General features: G+C 46.8%; 1 protein-coding gene across 1 annotated transcript in view; it reads left to right on the top strand.

Moving 5' to 3' along the window:
- The window catches only part of ccdc3a (coiled-coil domain containing 3a), a 78108-nt gene extending 54994 nt beyond the window's left edge, over positions 1-23114 (top strand). The window contains exon 3 of the mRNA XM_038811924.1: positions 22191-23114. Coding sequence (XP_038667852.1) covers positions 22191-22442 — 252 coding nt within the window. The 3' untranslated portion in view covers positions 22443-23114. The remainder of the gene's footprint in view (positions 1-22190) is intronic.
- Positions 23115-23391: the final 277 nt, after the last annotated feature.

The raw sequence follows: 23391 nt of genomic DNA, 5'->3' as shown, positions 1-23391 counted from the left end.
GGGGCCTAGAGCATCACGAGGGCCTGGAGCATCACTGGGGCCTAGAGTATCACGGGGGCCTGGAGCATCACTGGGGCCTAGAGTATCACGGGGGCCTGGAGCATCACTGGGGCCTAGAACATCACGGGGGCCTGGAGCATCTCGGGGGCCTGGAGCATCACGGGGGCCTGGAGCATCACTGGGGCCTAGAGCATCACTGGGGCCTAGAGCATCACGGGGGCCTGGAGCATCACGGGGGCCTAGAGCATCACGGGGGCCTGGAGCATCACGGGGGCCTGGAGCATCACGGAGGCTGGAGCATCACGGGGGCCTGGAGCATCACTGGGGCCTAGAGCATTACTGGGGCCTAGAGTATCACGGGGGCCTTGAGCATCACTGGGGCCTAGAACATCACGGGGGCCTGGAGCATCACTGGGGCCTAGAGTATCACGGGGGCCTGGAGCATCACTGGGGCCTAGAACATCACGGGGGCCTGGAGCATCACGGGGGCCTGGAGCATCACTGGGGCCTAGAGCATCACTGGGGCCTAGAGTATCACTGGGGCCTAGAGCATCACTGGGACCTAGAGCATCACTGGGGCCTAGAGTATCACGGGGGCCTGGAGCATCACGGGGGCCTGGAGCATCACGGGGGCCTGGAGCATCACGGGGGCCTGGAGCATCACTGGGGCCTAGAACATCACGGGGGCCTGGAGCATCACTGGGGCCTAGAGCATCACGGGGGCCTGGAGCATCACTGGGGCCTGGAGCATCACTGGGGCCTAGAGCATCGCAGGGACCGGGAGCATCACTGGGGCCTAGAGAATTAATCAGATGCAAATCAGTGAAAATGACCCATTCACCCTCCCCCTGGTGTGGGGCGTGTAGCTCGCTGCTGCCAGGGGACCAGAGCATTGGGGGCGCCGATCCCGTCTATCGGCCGATGCTCGATTCTCCGCCCAATCTGGAATCCCGTTACTGGCAGCAGGCAGCAGAGAATCCACCCTGCTGTGTGTGTAAGTGAAGTTTCTGCTAAAAAAGAATTAAGTGATACAATACATCCTGATCCAATTATGCCCCTGGGCCTATCTCATGAAATTGCCAAAACCTTTCATCTTACAAATGATACTTAAAACGACATCAGAAAAACTTCCAGATCAGAAATACTGCTGGAACATCTATCTGTACATTAATTTTCATAAGTAATGGATACCCAGGAGAGATTGTAAAGCAGCAATCTTATCAAGCAGTTAATGCCGAATGTCTGAAATGTGAAAAGGTTACGGCAAGAAAATCTTCCACATTGTCTGTTATTTTTAAATTATAATAATCTGTCGAGTTCTAACGCTAATTTTAACCTTTTTTAAACCAGCTTTAGTCTGTTTTGAACCTGGTTGACATATTCTAAATACATTATGATTTAAAATATAATCATCTGGAGGATGATTGTCACCAGCTAGCCCAGCATTTATTGTTCATTGTTAAGTGCCCTTGAGAAGGTGGTGGTGAACTGCCTTCTTGAATGGCGGCAACCCCTTTGGTGTAGGTACTCCCACAGTGCTGTTAGGGATGGACCCAGCGACAGTGAAGAAACGGCCGATATATTTTCGAGTCAGGGTGGTGAGTGAATGGGAAAGTGGAGTGGAGAAAGTGCACAGGCAGGAAGGACGTAAGGATGTGGTATGCCACGTCCCACAAAATAACATGCCCTTCCCACTATTAAGCTCACCACCAGTGAGATCACAAGATTCAGCCCCTTGTATCAGCTGCCCTTGTCCTTCTAGATGGTCGAGGTCATGGGTTTGTAAGGTGCTGTTGAAGGGGTCTTGGTTGCTGCAGTGCATCTTGTAGATGGTACGTACGGCTGTCTCTGCGCCTCGAGGGTGGAAGGAGTGAATGTTTAAAGTGGTGGAAGTGGTGCCAATCAAGGGGGCTGATTTGTCCTGGATGGTGTTGAGCTTCTTGAGTGTTGTCGGAGCTGCACTCAGCAAGGCAAGTGGATAATATTCCATTACACTCCTGACTTGTGCAGTCTAGATGGTGGACAGGCTTTGGAGAGTCTGGAAGTGAGTGACTTGCCACAGAATTCCCAACTTGCAAATCTTTGATGGGCTCTTATAGCCACAGTGTTTGTATAGCCGGTCCAGTTAAGCGTCTGATGAATGAACCTCCAGGATATCGATGGTGCAGGATTCATGTTGTTATGCAATGACATCTACATTGGAGGAGTATGATTAATATAATCACTTGAATGATAACCACCATGTGCTTACAGGGAGCTAGTATCACTAGAAGACAGTAATTCAATCTTGCTTCTCAGAAAATGATCTTAGATCTTTCATAGTTTAAGCTCCTAATATAAGCACCTGTATTGAATTAATCCTTCATAATTTATTTAAAGATGCCTACAATCTGCAAAGAGGACATGTATTTTTTTAACTTGATCTGATTAATTTTTATTTACTTTTGTGAGATTATTTTGTAAAATTCTAACAGGACTAGACATGGTAGATGCTCCCAATGATGGGTGTGTCCAGAACCACGGCTGAGGATTCAGGGTAAACCATTTCAGACAGATATAAGGAGACATTTCTTTACCCAAAGAGTGGTGAGCCTGTGGAAGTCATTGCCACAGGAAGTAGTTGAGTTAAAACATTGAATATATCCCAGAGGCGGCTAGATCTAGCACTTGGGGAGAATGAGATCAAAGGCTATGGGGAGAAAGCAGGATTAGGCTACTGAGTTGGATGATCAACCATGATCATGATCAATGGCGGAGCAGGCTTGAAGGGCCAAAAGGCCTCCTCATGCTCCTATCTTCTATGTATCTATGATTACAAACTTTTTTTTAAAATTTAGCGTACCCAATTATTTTTTCCAATTAAGGGGCAATTTAGCATGGCCAATCCACCTATCCTGCACATCTTTTGGGTTGTGGGGGTGAAACCCACGCAAACACGGGGAGAATGTGCAAACTCCACACAGACAGTGACCCAGGGCCGGGATTCGAACCTGGGACCTCAGCGCCGTAGGCAGCAATGCTAACCACTGTGCCACTGTGCTGCCCATGATGACAAACTTGAGGAATTATGGGCGCAATTCTCCGCTCCCCACGGCGCGTGGGAGAATCGCGAGAGGGCCCCCCAATATATTTCATGCCCCCCCCCCGCGCCCCCCGCGATTCCCCCCCCCCCCCCGGGCTCAGAAGAATCGCTGCCCGCCGTTTTTCACGGCGACCGGCGATTCTCCAACCCGGATGGGCCGAGCGGCCGGCCGTTCGCAACCGTTTCACGACAGCGGCAACCACACCTGGTCGCTGCCGTCGTGAAACGGGTGTGGAGATGCCCGTTTGGGGCTTGCAGTGGGCCTGGAGGGGCAGCTGAGGGAAAAGACGGCCACCGCGCATGCGTGGGTTCAAGCTGTCAGCGTCGTGACGTCAGCCGCGCATGCGCGGGTTGGAGCCGGCCTACCTGCGCATGCTTGGCTGACGTCATTAGGCGCGCCGGCCGCGTCATTCTCGGCGTGATGCCCCCTCAGCCGAGAGTTACAGAGCGCCGCTCCTAGCCCTGCCGGGAGGGGAGAATAGGGGGCGAGGAGCGCCCTCCGAGGCCGTCGTGAAACTCGGCCGAGTTCACGACGGCCCTCCCGATTTTTCCCGGGAGCGGAGAATTCCGCCCTATGTTTATTTGAAGCGATTATACTTTAAAGATAAACTTAACCCAGAGTTTATTCTTTTAATCCATTCATGGAATGTGGATGTCATTGGCTATGCCAGCATTCATTGTCAATTTTAATCGTCCTTGAATGTGGTGAGCCCAGCTCTTGAACTGCTGCAGTCAATGTGGTGTAGGTACATCCACCGTGCTGTGAGGAAGGGAGTTTCAGGATTTCAACCCAGCGACAGTGAAGGAATGATGCTTTAGCTCCAAGTCAGCATGAATGTCGCTCGGAGAGGAACTTCCAGGTGGCCGTGTTCCCATGTGTCTGTTGTCCTTGTCCGTCTGGATGGTAGAGATCTCGGGTGGGATTCTCCCGCAACTGGCCGGATGGCCCGACGCTGGCGCCAAGAGTGGCGCGAACCACTCCGGCATCAGGCCGACCGGAAGGTGCTGAATCCTCAGCACTTCCGGGGGCTAGACTGGCGGCAGAGGGGTTGGCAGCGCGCCAACTGGTGGCAAGTTGGCGCATGCGCAGGACCGCCGGCGTGGTTCCACGCATGCGCAGACCGGCCGGTGTATTTCCTGCGCATACGCGGGATTCACGCCGCCCCCGGGGATTCTCTGACCCAGCCGGGGGGGGGGGGGGGGGGGGGGTTCGGAGAATCCCGCCCCTCGTGTTTGGAAGGTGCTGGCAAAGGGGAATTGGCAGGTCACAAAGTGAAGGAGTATGTGAGGTCAATTGGAATTTGAAAGATGGTCCGAAGTCTGAAAAATCTCTGAAATGTCAGTACCGGAAGTTAGCTGACTTTTTTTTCTCGTTACTCTTTCCGATGATCTTACTGGGTAGTTCCAGCATTTTAGTTTTCTTTCAGAACACCAGGTTTTCAGTTTTTATAAAAATATCCTTGTGCACACTTTATCGACATTGAACCTATAAGGGTTTCATTTCAAGAAACATGCTATAAATTTGCAGTCTGATACTGATCTTGTCTCATATTAGCAAGTGCAGCAGAACAAGTCCAAACTAACTGCGCTGAAAGCAAAGTCTGCAAGTTACCAGCCATCTGGCACCACATTGTTCACATCAAGAACAGGTTCTTACAGTAATTATGAATGAGGGATAAGGCTTGTGTGCATGAAACTGGTCATAAATCTGCTCTCGTGCCCCACTGAGATTTCGAGATAACTTTTGCCAAACATTTTGATGCATTTTTTTAGCCTTTGTATGAATAGGGAGAAAATAGTCTAACAAATTCTCAATGGAAACAATGGAACTTCCTGAAATTCCTCAGAATTAAGTTTATCTAAAAAAAGACAAGACAACTAGTCTTCGGAGCTAGAAATTATGGTTTGATTTATTTGCAACAATGGACCTTTTATGACCAAAACCGCAAGCAAAGCACTGAAATACCCAGGGCCAAAATGGATCTGAACAGATTTTTGGACATGGGGTTTATGACTTGCAAATTGCCCCATCCTGTCCCATTGAGGCAGGCAGCACGCAAGCATTGTGCAGCCTCCTCATTCTCCTGTTAGTAGCCAAGCTTGACTATACTGCTGACTGACTGTGTGCTCAGCAGGGGAGGCTGGCAACATGTGGAGCCAGCATGTGCTACAGCTAGCCTCCAGTTCTTAAAGGCAGTCTGTCCCTCTTAAAGGGGAGCTGCGTTAACGGAAAGGAAGCTGCTGCTGGCAATGCAGTTTTCTGCAATTGGAAAGAAAACGGAGCATCAGGGCAGAGAGGACACCGACCATCGCAAACACGGCGAGGGAGGCCTGAACCCTGCAGGTACACAGGACTCATATTTCTGCAGGGGATCAGGAATCCATTGAGGAGCACCCTCTGAAGGGAGTGGGAGCTGGGTGGCAAAATGAGGTCAACACAATGAGCATGGTCCCAAGGAGCTGTGGCCACTGGAAGCTCATCTGCAGTATCCTCCAATGACAGCCAGCAGGCGTCCAACAACCATGTTGCAGCCACTGAGGTAATACTGTGTAGGAACATCGGACCAAGCACTAAGGGAATGCGTGTTTTGATAAAGATGCAAAGGCAAATATTGTGTTATATACCAAGAGATGTGCAGAAGTGTTGCATTCCGGGTTAAATGTGTGTACAGGAGTTTTATTCAATACTTTAAAATGCCAGTTCTCCTGTTTACAGCAGCTAACCTTGGTTTAGTTTCTTTTTCTAGGCCACCACACCCAGGCCTAACTAATCGTGTCCATTAGAAAGTCAACAGACACATAATCAAATAATGAACAATTGGACAATACGGTAAAGTTATTGTTGATGGCTTTTCTTTCAGAATCATGGCCATGGGATGATGTGAAGGGGCTTTCTCGGATTTCACTCCACGATTTGTTGGCTATAGATGGAATATTCATAATGCCACCCAATAGGTTGATAATCAGCCTGTTATTCCTCTCAACACTTCACCACTAAAAGAGGGAAAAGAGTGTGTGTGAAGGTCTGAAGCAAGCAAAATCATTACAATCTAAATCGATCCAAAAAAGAACAAGAATGGGTTTCTTAATTTTTAAAGGATACTTTAAAAACCCAAATGTCTCTGGCAGTAATTTTAACACCGATTAGAACCTTGTGATGGTGAATCTGCGGTCTGCTTCACCAATTGGCCCATTTTGTTTCAGAGTTAGTTGAATGGAAAGAAAGCCGGACGTGTTGTAAAGCAGAATACCAATTGGATAACGCCCGTATTGGCTTAGTGATGGAAATTTAAATTAGCCCCTCCATATTAGGAAAATATAGGATTAAGGTCTTGATCCTTTTCAGAGAAGCATATTGATGTTCTGGGATGAATACATACTCAGAAAAATGCCAATAATGAAGTGTGGAAGAATAAATGCTATTCCACCCAAAGACCAGATCCAATTGCTCTAACATTGATCCTATTTAATCAATTTAATCTTCTGAGGACACATCCCGAAAAGTTTCTCCTTGCCTCTTTGAGGAGTAAATGAAGCAAAAATCCAGAATGTATATACAATTTTCCATAGCATGCTATACATGCTGATTGAGAAATCTTCCCACGCACAGTTCCCTGGTCCTAGCAGCTCAAGAACTTAAAGCATTTGATTCTATCTCTATGGAAGAAGAGGGTGATGATGTGTGAATCAGTGGAATGTCACTAGTTAACTGTGAGACACAGAACAGTGACAACACATGTGACTTCATAACGATCGCTTAATGACCTTGAGGAAAATTGCGCAGCCAAGTGGAGTGTTGTGACAACACCAATGTGAGACGCGTTGGCAATTGGGAGGTTGAGCAGAAAGTGATGTGTTATCTGAGTTGGTCTAATATCGACTGCAACTGGATGCAATGAGACTCGAATCAGGATTCCGACACAGGAGACGGTCCAACACTGTTTTATTGAACTTGCTTGTTGCTGTACATAATCTGCTGTGGGTTGACACTCTATTAACCTAAACTGATAACCTCAGATTGGGTTGACCAGACTAGCTCTCTGTCACATGGAGAAGGAGCTCATGGCCTTGTGCACTCTAACTATCTCTGTAGCTGTATCCAGTGAGAAGAGGCAGAGTCTTAATGCCTCGTGTGTTTTATAGCGGTAGTGTCCTGTCTGGTGATTGGTTGTTCTGTGTCGTGTGTGTTCATTGGTTATCCTGTGTGTCAATCACTGCCTGTCTACATCTCATTATATCCATGAGTGGATATTATGCCGTCTCCTCTTTTTGAAATAAATTTTGGAATGTGGCTGTATGTACATGTGTGACTATGTACAAGCGGTGAGTGAATGAACATATTTACATGGGAAGGTGTCTATCGTGCAGATACAGAGCAAACTGAACAAAATTTACAGGATTCAAGTTTATAGATTCAGTCTTTGTGGTGGGCGATGAATTCTTGTCGATTGCCTCAGAGGTGGAGGGGGGGGGGGGGACGCCGGCACCTGGACAGGTGGGATGGCTGCCAGATTGGTGGCCATGTGGACAGGCGGGATTGCTCGGTGGCCTCGTGGACAGGCGGGATCGCTGCCAGATTGGTGGCCTCATGGTGCGAGATGTCCTGAGGCAGCATGATGACATGTTGAGAAGTGTGGTCAGGTGGTGGGCAGGCAACTTTGCGCAGCGCCCTCCTGTTGCGCCGAAGAATGGAGCCATCAGCCATTTGAACAATGAAAGACCTGGGGACAGCCTGTCTGACGACAACAGCTGGGGCTGATCAACCTCCCTCAGGCAGCTGAACGTGAACAACATCTTCTGGAGCCAGCGCAGGCAGATCCGTGGCATGAGCATCATACGTGATCTGCTGCTGGTCCCTTGGATCGCTGAACTTTCTGCAACACTGTGAGGTGGTCAAGGTCTGGAATATGGATGGCTGGAACAGTCGTCTGCAGGTTGCGGTTCATGAGCAGCTGCGCCGGAGACAAACCAGTGGACAGAGGGGTTACGCTGTATGCCAACAGCTTCAGGTTAAAATCAGAGGCTGAGTCTGCAGCCTTGCAAAGCAGCCGCTTGACAATATGGACCCCCTTCTCGGCCTTCCCGTTTGATTGCGGGTAATGGGGACTGGATGTAATATGCCTGAAGTGGTAGGATCGTGCACAGTCGGACCACTCTTGGCTGTAGAAACATGGACTGTTGTCACTCATTACTGTGAGTGGTATCCCATGCCTGGCAAACATCTCTTTGCGGCTTTGATGACGGACTTGGACGTGAGGTCCGACAGTTTCACCACTTCCGGGTAGCTGGAGAAGTGGTTGATTAAAAGCAAGTAATCACGCCCATTTACATTTGCTTGGACCACAGAGAGGTCACGATCTTGTGCTGTTGCAGTGTTTCCTTGGGCTGGGGTGGTTGGAATTTTGGTTATGTTGTGCAGTTGAGGACTGTGTTGGCAATGTCCTGGCTGATGCCAGGCCAGTAAACTGCCTGCCGAGCTCTGCGTCGACATTTCACAACCCAAAGGTGACCCTCACTGATATGTCTGAGCACCATGGTTTGGATGCTGTGGGGAATGACGATTCTATCCAGTTTCAGAAGGATCCCCTCAACAACCGTTAACTCATCCTTAACATTGAAGAACTGGGGGCACTGCCCCTTTTGCCAGCCATGGGCGAGGTGTTGCATCACACGCTGCAGTAGAGGATCTTTGGTAGTTTCTTCGCGTATTTGGACCACTCGTTCATCAGTGGCTGGGAGGTTGCTGGCACACAGCTGCACCTGTGCCTCAATGTGGTGAATGAAGTTGTCCTGTTCACACGGCGTGGTGATGGATCGGGATAGGGCATCCGCGATGATCAGCTCCTTACCCGGTGTGTAGACGAATTCGAAGTCATATCGGTGGAGATGAAGAAACATTCGCTGGAGCCGAGGTGTCATATTATTTAAATCCTTCTGGATTATGTGGTCTAAGGGCCTGTGGTCTGTTTCCACTGTGAACTTTGGCAGACCGTATACGTAGTCATGAAAATTGACTATTCCTGTCAGGAGACCCAAGCACTCTTTCGATCTGGGCATACTGTTGTTCGGTCGGCGTCATGGCCCTGGAGGTGTATGCCACTGGAACCCAGGACGACGAGTTGTCTCGCTGGAGAAGCACCGCCCCAATGCCATCCTGGCTTGCGTCTGTGGATATCTTGGTATCCTTGGATGGGTCAAAGAACGGCAGTACTGGGGCTGTGGTGAGCTTCAACTTCAGATCAACCCACTCCGCTTGATGTGCGGGAAGCCACTGGAACACTGTCGACTTTTTTACGAGATTCCAGAGGGCTGTGGCGTGGGATGCCATGTAAGGAATGAATTTTACGAGAACATTTTACCATCCCAAGGAAACGTAGGACCGCCTTTTTGTTCTCTGGGGTCTTCATGGCATTGATTGCCAGCACCTTGTCAGCATCAGGTTGCACACCCTGCCGTGAAATGTGGTCACCCAGAAACTTCATAGCGGGCCGACCAAATGAGCATTTGGCTCTGTTGAGCTGGAGGCCATTTTCGTGGATCCTCTGGAAAACCTGTCTGAGTTAAGCGATGTGATCCTCGGGTATCGTGGCCCAGATGATCATGTCGTCCACATAGACTCGCACCCCATCGATGCCCTCAATCATTTGCTCCATTATTCGATGAAAGACTTTGGAAGCTGAAATGATGCTGAAAGGCATGCGGTTGTAGCAATACCTGCCGAACGGAGTGTTAAACCTGCACAGCTTCTTACTGCATTCGTCCAGCTCTATCTGCCAGAAACCCCGTGAGGCGTCCAGCTTGGTGAAAAATTTGGCATGAGCCATCTCACAGGTTAATTCTCGCTTCGGGGTCGGGTAGTGCTCTCGCATGATGTTGTGAATGTTGGGATCGATGCAAATGCAGAGTTCACCAGAGGGTTTCTTGATGCAGACCATGGAGCTGACCCGGTCTGTTGGTTCTGTGACCTTTGAAATGATGCCCTGGTCTTGAAGTTCTCATAGCTGCGTTTTCAGACGATCCTTGAGAGAGTCGGCACCCAGCGCGGTGCAGGGATGACTGGGGTGGCATCCGGCTTGAGTAGTATTTTGTAGCGATATGGGAGCGTGCCCATCCCATCAAACACATTGTGGTATTGCGTGAGAATGTCATCTATCTCAGCCTATAGGTTCGCATTGGGCAAGGCAGTCCCAGGTGTGGAGGACATGGCATGGACTCGCTGGACCAGATTTCGGAGTTTGCATGTGCGAGCATCGAGCAGGGATGCCTTGTCAGGCTGGACGATCTCGAATCTTAACGTCGCCTTGATTGCCTTGTGAGATACAGCGAGCTGGTATGATCCACTGGCAGCGATGGCATTGCCATTGTAGTCAAGGAGCTGGCAGGCTGGTGGAAGAATGCTAGGTTGGCCTCGGATGCTGTCGATATCTGACTGTGATATGAGATTCACAGACGCGCCGGTGTCCAATTTGAATCGGATGCGACACTAGTTGACCGTGATGACAGCACACCACTCGTCGTTAGGATCCACCCTCACGATTGAAAGGCGGTTTTCAGGCCCAGTGGAGAGCAGCTCGCGCGTGGTGATGATGCCCACCCGATACGGAGACTCGAGGCAGTCAACAGCGGGGTCTGTTGGGCTGTCGGGATCCGAATCCTGCATGCCTTGTTGTATGCAGCGGACACGTCTACGCTGCAGCTGGGATCGCTGGCTGTTGCTCAGTGGAGTGGACCTGCAGAAGGCCGCGTAATGCCCAGGCTTTCCACACTGTAGACATTGCCTGCCTTTGGCTGGACATTGCCGCTTTAAATGGGCAGAGCGACAATTTGGACTCGTCATGACGCTGAGGTCAGTGCGTTCTGTGCCATGCGCAGTGCGGTCGGCCGACGTTCGCACATGTGCAGTAGGGTCTTTGACCTCATCGTCCTCCCAGTCGTGGCGCGCATGCGTGGGACCCGGGAAAAGCGCGTGAAATGGCCACTCTGCTCGATGCTCAGGCCTTGCATTTTTGCGATGGCCTGCACCCTTTCTGCCTCGTGGGAGGCCAGTATTGCATTTTCTGGTGCCCTGATGTGGGAGTAACGGTTCCTGGCATGCTCATGGACAACGCACGTCTCAATGGAGACGGAGAGGTCAACTGTTTGATTTTGAGTAGCTGTTCCCGCAGGGAGTCGGACTGGACCCTGAAAACGATCTGATCCTGGAACATGGAATCAGCCATCGAGTCGTAATTACATGACTGTGCTGGGATGTAGAGATCGGTCAAGAAGGACTGAAAAGATTCATCCTTACCCTGAAGCCTCTGTTGGAAGATGTACCGGTCAAAGCTCTCATTCACCTCGACTTCACAGTGGCTGTCGAATTTCAGCAGAACTGTCTCGAACTTCGTCTCGTCTTCGCCATCGGCAAACCTGAGCAAGTTAAAGATGTGGATGGCATGATCCCCTGCAGTCGACAGGAATAGCGCGATCTTCCTGGCATCCCATGCTGCCTCGAGGTCGGAGGCCACAATATACAGGAGGAACTTCTGTTTGAAGACCTTCCAGTTGGCGCCGAGGTTGCCGGAGATCCGGAGTTCCCGAGGGGGCTGTATCTTTTCCATGCCGCTGGATGGTTGCTTGCTGGTCGTTGCAGAGTCACTCGAGGTAGGTTCGTTAGAGTTAATAGCTCTCTGGTACCATGATGTGTTATCTGAGTTGGTCAAACATTGACTGCAACTGAATGCAGTGAGAATCCAACACTGTTTTATTGAACTTGCTTGTTGCTGTATATAATCTCTGTGGGTTGACACTCTATTAATCTAAACTGATAACGTCAGACTGGCTTGACCAGACTAGCTCCCTGGCACATGGAGAAGGTGCTCATGGCCTTGTGCACTCTAACTATCTCTGTAGCTGTATCCAGTGAGAAGAGGCAGAGTCTTAATGCCTTGTGTGTTTTATAGTGGTAGTGTCCTGTCTGGTGATTGGTTGTTCTGTGTCGTCTGTGTTCATTGGTTATCCTGTGTGTCAATCACTGCCTGTCTACATCTCATTCTATCCATGAGTGGATATTATGACAGAAAGCTGTAGCATCACTAGAACAAGTGAGTCAAAAAGAAAGAGGAGTAAGGGTGCTTTCTTGTGAGGCTGATTAGATTTTTTGATGTGCTTGTTCTCTCTGCTCATCGTAAAACTGATATTAAGAAAATTACTCCAGCCCTGTGGGACAACTTGAGGACACGTAAAGTTATTGTAACTGTGCAAAGGATACCAGTGTGGCCACATTTTGAACATTCTGTGCAGTTTAGGGCACCTTGTTTTCAAAAGGACATTGACGTGTTAAAGAGCACTGTGAGAAAAGCAACGTGCAGGATCCATATATACCATGAAACCACTTAGCCACTCTCAGCCGCCCTCTCCTTTTCCAATCACGCCTGCTGCTGACACCCTCTCTCTTCACGCACACCTACATCTACTCTTACAAAAGTGTCATTTTAATCCTCCTCCATTCTTCAAATGACTCCTGTCTCCTGGTGCCTCTAGTGTGACTGACGACACTTGGCACTGAGCAGGGTTCCCACTCTAATTGGCCGTCAGTGTATTGTGTTGTCAGTCACAGCAGGGAAGGCCTGCTCGATGTGACAGTTCTCTGAACCCTGATGCACAGATATGGCTCCCACTCAAGTCCAGGAATGGCCAATGAGCCACGAAATGGCTGCAGGGCTGATCCTCGCGTTGCCCGCCCAGCTGGGGTGGGGAGGGGGGGGTGGACCGAAATAGCAATGGAGGAGCGCAATTTGGGGGGTTAGCAAAAGAGAGCAGAAGCCAATGACAGAAGCACTGAGGGGGAGGGCTGGGAGAGAAGTGCCAGGAGCAGCACCTGGTGGGTGGGTGGTTGATGGGGGCAGGTGTTTGGAATTCCGTTCCCGTAGCAACAATTTGGGGCGGTGAGAGGGAGGGGGAAGAAACAGGATAAAGAAGTCAAGAGCGCCATATTGGGGGGTAAGTGGGCGTGAGGTGGAGAGAACTTAATGCCAGGTATTTGGTGTTGGCAAAATGCAACTGGAATAGTTTGATCGTGACAGGCACAACTTCGGAACACAGGATACAGAGGCCATTCAGCCCCTTGAACCTGTTCCCCCATTCAATATGATCATGGCTGATCTGAGACCGAACTCTGTACACCCACCTTTTCCCCAAATCCTTCAGTACCGTTGGTTGACAAAAATCGATCATTTTCAGTTAAAATTAATGTTATAAAATTTATGTTAATTTTATGATCCAGCATTAATTACCATTTGCCAAAGAAATTCCAATCTTTCCCTACTTCACTTCTGAATTTTTACAGTCCTAAACTCCTCGAATTCTCAGCCAAATTTAGGCCTCACTTGCTATTTTGCAACAGGACTGTGAAATCTCACTGTTTCTCTGATATTTGTATTGGGGGGGAGGGGGGGGGGGGGGGGGGGGGGGGGTCAGATTGGGATGCAGTTGATGAGTCTATGGCTGGAACTGTCCGGCCCTGCCGCTGTGGGTTCCCCCATTGGCGGATGCTGTGAGCCAATCAAAAAGTCCATTGACTTCCCCAGCGCTGGAAGATCCTTCTGATGGGGGTGGGGCTGGAAAATTCCAGCCTACCTCTGCTGATTGGAAACATGGGAAAAATTCTCCGTTTGGGAGCAATAGGGGAGAGGCAGTGGCGTAGTGGTATTGTCGGACAGGTAATCCAGAGACCCAGAGTCATGCTCTGGGGACCTGGGTTCGAATCCCACCGGGGAAGATGGTGAAATTTGAATTCAATAAAAATCTGGAAGTAAAAGTCTAATGATGACCATGAAACCATTGCCGATTGTTCACTAATGTCCTTCAGGGATGATGCGAAGATGCCGGCGTTGGACTGGAGTGAGCACAGTAAGACGTCTTACAACACCAGGTTAAAGTCCAACAAGTTTGTTTCGAATCACGTGATTCTTACTGTCCTTTAGGGAAGGAAATCTGCCGTCCTTACCCTGGTCTGGCCTACATGTAACTCCAGATCCACAGCAATGTGGTGACTCTTAAGTGCCCTCAGGAATGGGCAATAAACACTGGCCCAGCCAGTGAGCGACGCCTGTGGAAAAAATGAAATCCCCACTTCAGGGTCTCAATTGGCCCCATGTGGGGGTTGGTGCCCTATATCACCCTGCTCCTGGTATAATCGTGGTGGGGCAGGGGGTGGGGTTAAACAAGCCCCCATAAAATCCCTCCCATGAATGTAGAGCACTTTAAAGTGTGTCCTTGCATAAGGAAGATCAGAGGATTACAAATTGCTGTCTATTGGTATTAAAAGAACAATGAATTGTTCAGTTCGTGAAATATCTATTATTCCACCAATTGCTTGTTAAATTATTTCAAGAGATTGCAAATGAAAATGATTAAAACTGAACATTGAAACTAACATTTGAAATCATTACATTTTTGTGAGGTGGACTGTGATACAATTACTGAGTGGACTTTATCTGTCAATTATTATTATTAATTACCCCCATCATATTTAAAATGACTTCAATGTGGAGGTGATAATACTTACTCCACTGTAGATGAGTGCATTTTTAACGTATTAATGTGCCGAGTGGGATGAAGTTTAATTCTATATAGAAGCAGCTGTTTAAGCCAGTGGTGACTGTGGTGGGAGAGAGGATTGATCTTCACAAGCTTTTTAAGAAGTTTTTTAGAAAGCATTTTCAGATGCAGATACACAGATTTTGTATGACAAACTCTGATTATTAAAAGATTTTTTAAAACCACGAATGAGATTTATAAACCGACTGTCAAACTGTATTGATTAATGTCTGATAAATAGAAACCCAGGGAGCGGGATTCTCCGTTGCCCGACACCGGAATCGGGAACGGCATTCGGGCGGAGAATGGTTCCCGACGCCGGATGCTCTTCCCCGTCCAGATGGGCCTCAGTGGGACGCGCGCCACGCGCGGTCGCAACCCCGTTGGTACGTCATTAGCCGGCCCACCCGCGATGCTCCGCCTCCGATGGGCCGCGTTTCCGACGGCACGGGCCACGTGTGGTCCCAGCGGTCACGGGCCTGGCGTGCCGGCTGTGGCGAGAGAGGGAAGGTGTGCGGACCATGCACCGCCACACTCTGCCGAGATCCATGCCATTGGCCGGGGGCTTCTGACTGGGCTGGGGAGAGTGATGGGGGGGGGGGGGGGGGGGTATCCAGGAGGCGGGGCTGTGGGGTTGGGGGGGACAGGTACGTGGTCCAACACGGACAGCCCCATCTTTGCCGGGGCGAGCGGTGGATGTGGGGGGGGGGGGTTCAGCTTGTCAGCCCGGTTCATGTGCAGCACTGGACCCGCCGATTCTCAGAACGTTTTCCGCGCATTCCGGTAGCGGAATCGGTGAGGATATTGCGCCGATTTCCCATTGTGAAACCCATGGATCCTAAGTGGCGTCGGCACTTAGCCTGAGGAACAGAGAATCCAGCCCATGATTTTTATACCGACACCAATTGCTAAGAGTTTGCCTCATGATTTATGAGCTGGTGGCGTTGGTATTACTGGGGAAGAGATGCTGTCCCCAAACTGCCCTAAAAAAATAAATGTATTACTTTCAGCGCTTCAGCGTATTCAGTTTCAGTCTTTCAAGTATTTGAAGTGAAGTGAAGGAATGTATACCTCCAGATTCAGCTGCATGCCTGCGTCTCATTCCACTTTCAATGGTACTCATTTTCAGATGCCATCGGCCTTTAGTCAGAGCTATTTTTGAGTTGCCAATTTTCTGGGGGCTGTGTCAGGTTTTTTTCAAGCTGCCCCTCAATCATGTCATGTGAGAGTACCTTTAAGAAATGGATGTTTATCAGTAATGTCAGAGTGTGGGTGGAGCTGGGCTGCCTGTCAGCTTTTTACTTTCGTTTTAGGCTGTTTGCTGCAGGGTGTGTTTTAGTTTCGTTTTCAGAGCTGGATAGCTGCAGTCACAGCCAGGAGGTGTATCAGAGTCTCACTGTGTAATCTAAAAACTGTAAATCCATCCTTTGGTGATTTAAAACTAATGACTGCTCTCAGCAGTGACTTTAACCTGATGTGCTTCTGTTTAAAGGTTTTTTAAAAAGTCTTCTGGATGTTAAAAGGACAGCTTACGGATTACTTAGTGCTGTATTCTTTGGGGGTTGTATTTGAATTAATGGTTGCTAAGATGTTCACTGTTTGTTTAAAAAGGTTAACTTGAGTTCATAGAATAAACATTGTTTTGCTTAAAAATATACTTTTTCAATTTCTGCTGTGCCACACCTGTAGAGTGGGCCGTGTGCTCCCCATACCACAATCTATTAAAAGTTGTGGGTCAGGTGAACTCCATGGTACACTTTGGGGTTCTCTAAACCCTGGCCCATAACAAATTTGGAGCTCGAGGGGCATAAAAGTCTATCTATTGGATTGGCGTAGTGAACTTAAAGACAGTGAGAGGTGAGCATATTGTGGGTGTTTTTCAGGTGTGGTATTCCAGTTTAAGTGGGGAGTGTATTGTGGACAATGGCTCTTTCAGAGGCTCAGAAGTTTTTGGGGGTGGAGACGGTCACACGCAGTACCTTATGGACAGAGACTAAAAGCAGACTGTTAGATTTGGCAAAAACATTGCAGTTAACATTACCTGACAAAATGCGAAAAGATGAGGTAATTATGTCGGTGGCTAAGCATTTAAAGTTGCCTGAGATACAGTTTGACTCATTGGAAACGGCAAAAATTCAGTTACAACTTAAACAAATGGAACATGAGAAAGAATTAAAGCAGCTTGAATACGAAAGAGATAGAGAGGAAAAAGAAAGAGAAAGGGAGATACAGATCAGGGAAAAAGATAAAGAGAGAGAGTTTGAACTTCAGAAAATGGCCATGAAACATGACAGTGAGTTAAAATTGGCAGACATAAAGGGAAATGTACAGTTGAATGATAGTGATAAGGATAGTGAGAAAGAGCGTCACAGTCGAAGGCTTGGTGGGGATCTATTTACATATGTCCAAGCATTGCCAAGGTTTGATGAGAAGGAGGTAGCAGCCTTTTTCATTTCATTTGAGAAGGTAGCTAAACAAATGAAATGGCCACAGGACGTATGGGTATTACTGATTCAAACAAAGCTGGTAGGTAGGGCTAGTGAAGTGTTTGCATCACTATCGGAAAAGATATCTGGGACATATGAGGAGGTGAAAAAATCCATCTTAGATGCATATGAACTAGTGCCTGAAGCCTACAGACAAAAGTTTAGAAATTTAAGGAAAGAATTTGGTCAAACATACATGGAGTTTGAAAGGATCAATCAGAGTAATTTTGACAGGTGGATAAGGGCTTTGAAAATAGACCAAACGTATGAAGCTCTCAGAGAAAGTATACTTTTGGAGGAGTTTAAAAGTTCAATTCCTGATGTAGTGAGAACTCGTGTGGAAGAGCAAAGGGTTAAAACTCCGGGATTAGCAGCAGAAATGACAGATAATTATTTATTAGTTCATAAATCAAAGTTTGGTTTCCGACATCAGTTTCAACCTGTGAGGGATAGAAACTGGGGACATGAGAAATACTCAAGTGGTAAAAGTAAAGGTGATCTGATGGGAGATAATAAGGAGAGTGTACCTCAGACTAAAAAATAAATCCAGGAGGGTGGCAGAGACATGAAAAGTTTCAAATGTTTCACTGTAATAAACTAGGCCATGTAAAGTCACAGTGTTGGTGGTTGAAGAAAAGCACTGGGAAGGCTGATGTAGTAAAATAGGATAAGACAGTGGGGTTTGTTAAAGTGGTAAAGGAAAGCCCAAGTGAAGCGAAGGAGGTGCAAACGATTGTACAGCCTGATCAAGAGGTGATTGATAAGAAGGTGCCAGATCTCTTTGAAGAATTTACTTGTATGGGTAAAGTTTACTCATGTGTATCAGGAGGAGCAGGTAAAGAAGTCACAATTTTAAGAGATATGGGAGCTAGTCAATCTTTAATGGTAAGAGATGAGTTATGTAGTTTGGGAAGAATGTTGCCAGAAAAGGTGGTAATATGTGGAATTCGGGGTGAGAGGAGTAGTGTTCCATTATATAAGGTAAGGTTGGAAAGTCCAGTGAAGAGTGGTGAAGTGGTAGTAGGAGTAATAGAGAAACTGTCTTGTCCAGGAATATAGTTTATCTTGGGTAATGGTATAGCTGGATCGCAGGTGGGAGTGATGCCTTCTGTGGTTTATAAACCACTGGAAAATCAGACAACTGAAGTGTTGAAGGACAAATATCCTGGGATTTTTCCAGATTGGGTAATAACAAGGTCGCAAAGTCACAGGTTAAGACAAGAGGAGAAATCAAAGAGTGAAGATGAAGTTGAAGTGCAATTATCAGAAACGATTTTTGATCAGATGGTTGAAAAAGAACAAGAACAGGTGGAGGATGCAGCGGATATTTTTAGTTCAGGAAAATTGGCAGAGTTACAACAGAAAGATGTCAAAATAAAACAGATGTATTAGAAAGCATACACGGAAGAGGAATCTGAGTGTATACCAGAGTGTTATTACCGTAAAAGCCTTGATGAGAAAATGGAGACCTTTACATATGCAGGCGGATGAAAAGTGGGCATAAATTGTTGTTTCACAACGCCATGGACCCGGATTTGATTCCCAGCTTGGGTCACTGTCTGTGTGGAGTCTTCACGCTCTCCCCGTGCCTGCATGGGTTTCCTCCAGGTGCTCCAGCTTCCTCCACAATTCCCGAAAGACGTGCTGTTAGGTAATTTCGGCATTCTGAATTCTCCCTCTGTGTAGCCGAACAGGCGTTGGAACGTGGCGACGAGGGGATTTTCGCAGTAACTTCACTGCAGTGTTAATGTAAGCCTACTTGTGACAATAATAATATCATTATTATCAAACATTGCCCATTCTATAATTTGCTTATGGCTTGCAACTTGAATTGAAATTTGAACAGTAAAATATTTAGCCATTTAATTTAAAATTAAATTAGAACTGCTCACTCATCACTTCATCAGCCTGCAAACCATTAGAAATGTTCCTCATGCTATTGAATGTGACAAAAATGTTTTGATTATTCTCTTTAAACTTTCAGTCAACCTGAACAGCGACCTGGGTTCCTGGCTGGCCACCCTCCCTTTCACATGTTGTTCTATCTCTTCAGAATGTTTCTCGTTCTCTCTTGTTCTCCCAGCTGGATGACAATGCACCAATTGGGAGTATGGGTCATGGAAACGATCCGCTATCCTGTATTGTTATTGCCAGTTCCAATGGTGCTATTATTTCACTTTTAAATCATAGATGTCATAGAATTTACAGTGCAGAAGGAGGCCATTCGGACCATCGAGTCTGCACCGGCCCTTGGAAAGAGCACCCTACTCAAGCCCATGTCTCCACCCTATCCCTGTAATCCAGTAACCCCACTTAAATGCCCAATGAACTCACAGAGGTGCTAGGCATTCTTGGTTAGGTCTACTTAAACACTGCTGGTGAATTATGCTATAGGCCGAAAACAAATTAAGATTATTTTAATAATCCCGTCACTTTGTTTGTCAAGGTTACCTTTTACATGCTGTGAAAATGCAGCAACGTTGATAGCATCTATGGATATGTCAGAATTTGGATTGGTTGATTGAAAGTGGAAGAGGGGTTAAAGAATTCAATGAAAATAGCAAATAGAGACATTTGTCACTTTCCAATGGCCTTTCGTGAGTTGATGTAGTGGGTAGCTAAATTGTGTACAAAATTCCAGGTCTAATCTCCTGCCTGTGGTGAGTTAGTCGGTTTCACACGGTAGGGACATGACATTAGGCCCCAGAGTTAAGATAGACAAAATCGAAAGCTCCTGACCCCTAAGTGGATGCACAGTATGTGGGCATCAGGTACAGACAGTTCGCTGTCATACCCCACTGCACGATTGAAAAACCCAACGATATCTATTGCTAAACTTCAGACTGAATAATGGTCAGTTTTGGTGAGTGAGTGTGCTGCAAGTGATGATGAACCTAGAGGATTGCAATTGTCATTGTTTGAACATTTAACAAGCTTGTGTCAAATTCTTCCTTGATGTTTTAACAACTGTTAACATATTTAAGAGATTGGATTGGATTGAATTGGATTGGATTTGTTTATTGTCACGTGTACCGAGGTACAGTGAAAAGTATTTTTCTGCAAGCAACTCAACAGATCATTCAGTACATGGAAGAAAAGGGAATTAAACAAAATTCAAGAAAATACAAGAAAATAAATGAGAATACATAATAGGTCAACACAAGATATACAATGTAACTACATAAGCATTGGCATTGGTTGAAGCATACAGGGTGTAGTGTTAATGAGGTCAGTCAATAAGAGGGTCATTTAGGAGTCTGGTGACAGCGGGGAAGAAGCTGTTTTTGAATCTGTTTGTGCATGTTCTCAGACTTCTGAATCTCCTGCCCGATGGAAGAAGTTGGAAAAGTGAGTAAGCCGGGTGGGAGGATTCCTTGATTATGCTGCCCGCTTTCCCCCGGCAGCGGGAGGTGTAGATGGAGTCCATGGATGGGAAGCAGTTTTGTGTGATGGACTGGGTGGTATTCACGACTCTCTGAAGTTCCTTGCGGTCCTGGGCCGAGCAGTTGCCATACCAGGCTGTGATGCAGCCCGATAGGATACTTTCTATAGTGCATCTGTAAAAGTTGGTAAGGGTTAATGTGGACATGCCGAATTTCCTTAGTTTCCTGAGGAAGTATAGGTGCTGTTGTGCTTTCTTGGTGATAGCGCGACATGAGTGGGCCAGGACAGATTTTTGGAGATGTGCACCCCTAGGAATTTGAAACTGCTAACCATCTCCACCTCGGCCCCGTTGATGCTGACAGGGGTGTGTACAGTACTTTGCTTCCTGACGTCGATGACCAGCTCTTTAGTTTTGCTGGCATTGAGGAAGAGAGTGTTGGCGTTACACCACTCCACTAGGTTCTCTATCTCCCTCCTGTATTCGAACTCGTCGTTATTCGAGATCCGGCCCACTATAGTCGTATCGTCAGAAAACTTGTAGATGGAGTTGGAACCAAGTTTTGCCACGCAGTCGTGTGTGTACAGGGAGTAGAGTAGGGGGCTAAGTACGCAGCCTTGCGGGGCACCGGTATTGAGGGCTATTGTGGAGGAGGTGTTGGTGTTCATTCTTACTGACTGTGGTCTGTTGGTAAGAATGAACACCAACACCTCCTCCACAATAGATAGGGAAAATGCTGGAAAATCTCAGCAAGTCTGGCAGCATCTGTAGGGAGAGAAAAGAGCTAACGTTTCGAGTCCGATGACTCTTTGTCAAAGCTAACAGACAGAGAAAGTGGGAAATATTTATACTTTGGAGTGAGAATGAAAGATGAGTCATAGCCACAGAAACCCAGGGAAACCGGGTGCTAATAGCCACAGATGAGTTTCTGTGGCTATGACTCATCTTTCATTCTCACTCCACAGTATAAATATTTCCCACTTTCTCTGTCTGTTAGCTTTGACAAAGAGTCATTGGACTCGAAACGTTAGCTCTTTTCTCTCCCTACAGATGCTGCCAGACTTGCTGAGATTTTCCAGCATTTTCCCTTTCGTTTCAGATTCCAGCATCTGCAGTAATTTGCTTTTATTTAAGAGATAGGGGTTGAGTTCAATCAAAAAAAAGCAGTAAAGTTTGATACAAGTGTGCCAGGAAGCCACACAATGACATTCCCAACAGTAATCCCGGTTCTTGTACCTCAGCAAGGAGTCAAGTGAGGGACAAGAGGCAAATAAATATAAATTGAAATGCGGGAACTAACATAGAAACAGGAGGAGGCCATTCAGTCCTTTGAGCCTGTTCCACTATTCAATGAGATCATGGCTGATGTGCAAATAACTTCATTTACGTGCATTTACCCCATATTCCTTAATACCTTTGGCTAACAAAAATCTTATCAATCTCCGATTAAAGTTAACAATCCAACTGCCAAAAATAATAAAATCACATTTACAGATGACATACCACAGCTATTTGAGATGGAGAATGATATGTCTGCTCTACAGATTGAAAGCATTGACTATTTGTTGAGGTTGAATTCAATCAGCTTTATTTGGTTTGCGACATGCCAAGTAAGGCAATACCAAAAAGAAAAGGCATTAAACTTATGTCCCTTTTGCAGCTCATGTGTTCCACGGTGCAGAAGGCACTCTTTGAAGAGGAGGACCGAGTGAAGAAATTGATCAACAGGGTCGCCATGCTGGAGAGTCGCAACAAGCAACTGAAGGATAAGGTGAAGAGAGTAAAGCGCACCCTGCGGCAGGTGAAGAAGAACAGCCGTCGAATGGAGCAGCTTAACAAAAAACTACTGGAGAAAACATCAAACCCACATTATGCCAAACCTGACTCCAATGTGGCAGCTTTGAAAGTATAGCACACAAGCAGTGAATTTGGTAAACTGACCTTTGCCTGTCTTGTAATTTACTCAGTGAGCTAACATAGGAGGTGCTGGGCACTTCTGTTAGCTCAATCACTGTACACATGTCATTTATGTTCGTCGAAAGCCACTAAATCCCCTAATCCATTGCCGAATAATGCTGTAGTCTCAGCACTTTGGTTAAGGAGAGGAAAGAAAAATTGGAAAATGTTATTGCGCACGCACAGTATTAATCATTATTTTACTTAGGTCAACATGTGTTAAGTATCTCTTGCTTTAGCTGCAGAATTTCCTTTCGAGGATTATCTATGTTTATTCTTGTAATTAAAAAGCAAATAACAACATAATTGCTGGTATGTAAATTCCAGACAGTATCTGTTAGCGCTTTTCAAAATGGAAATACAATAATTCTCTTGTGTGGGCAACAATACGGCAGATTTACTGCAGAAAGCATAGCATTTTGTGCACTGACACTCCAATCCTCTATAAACTTCTGACACATTTCCATCAAATATGATTTTTGAAAACAAAACTATAATTGTAAAGTTACCTTGTACATTATGTTACTGAGTCCAATCAGTTTCAAAGCTATCGCCTGTATCTGTTTTTCGTAACTATTTGTAGGATGTTTTCTATATATTTCAATAAAAATATATACTTTGCTAATTATTTTGTCTCCAATGGTGGATAATAAAACCTTCACCATTCTCATTTCCAGCCAGCAACTCAGTGTGTGCAGTCTGTAAAGAAAAGGCACAGGAAATCTCACAGGTCGCAGATAAGATTGGGGAAATATTGTCTTCACACCTTTGCAATTGTAGTTATTTCATTTGTACTCGTCCACTTAAATCTGCTTGATTATTGACCAATTATTCCAAACATTACCCACTATTCCAGCCCTGCTTTGACAGGACAAGTGCCGGCAGCATAATGTTGTGCCACTGTC

This window comes from Scyliorhinus canicula, chromosome 11, assembly GCF_902713615.1.
Source record: "Scyliorhinus canicula chromosome 11, sScyCan1.1, whole genome shotgun sequence".
Classification (NCBI taxonomy): Eukaryota; Metazoa; Chordata; class Chondrichthyes; order Carcharhiniformes; family Scyliorhinidae; genus Scyliorhinus; species Scyliorhinus canicula.
The sequence above is the reverse complement of the archived record's forward strand: the minus strand, read 5'-3'. Positions and strand labels throughout refer to the sequence as shown.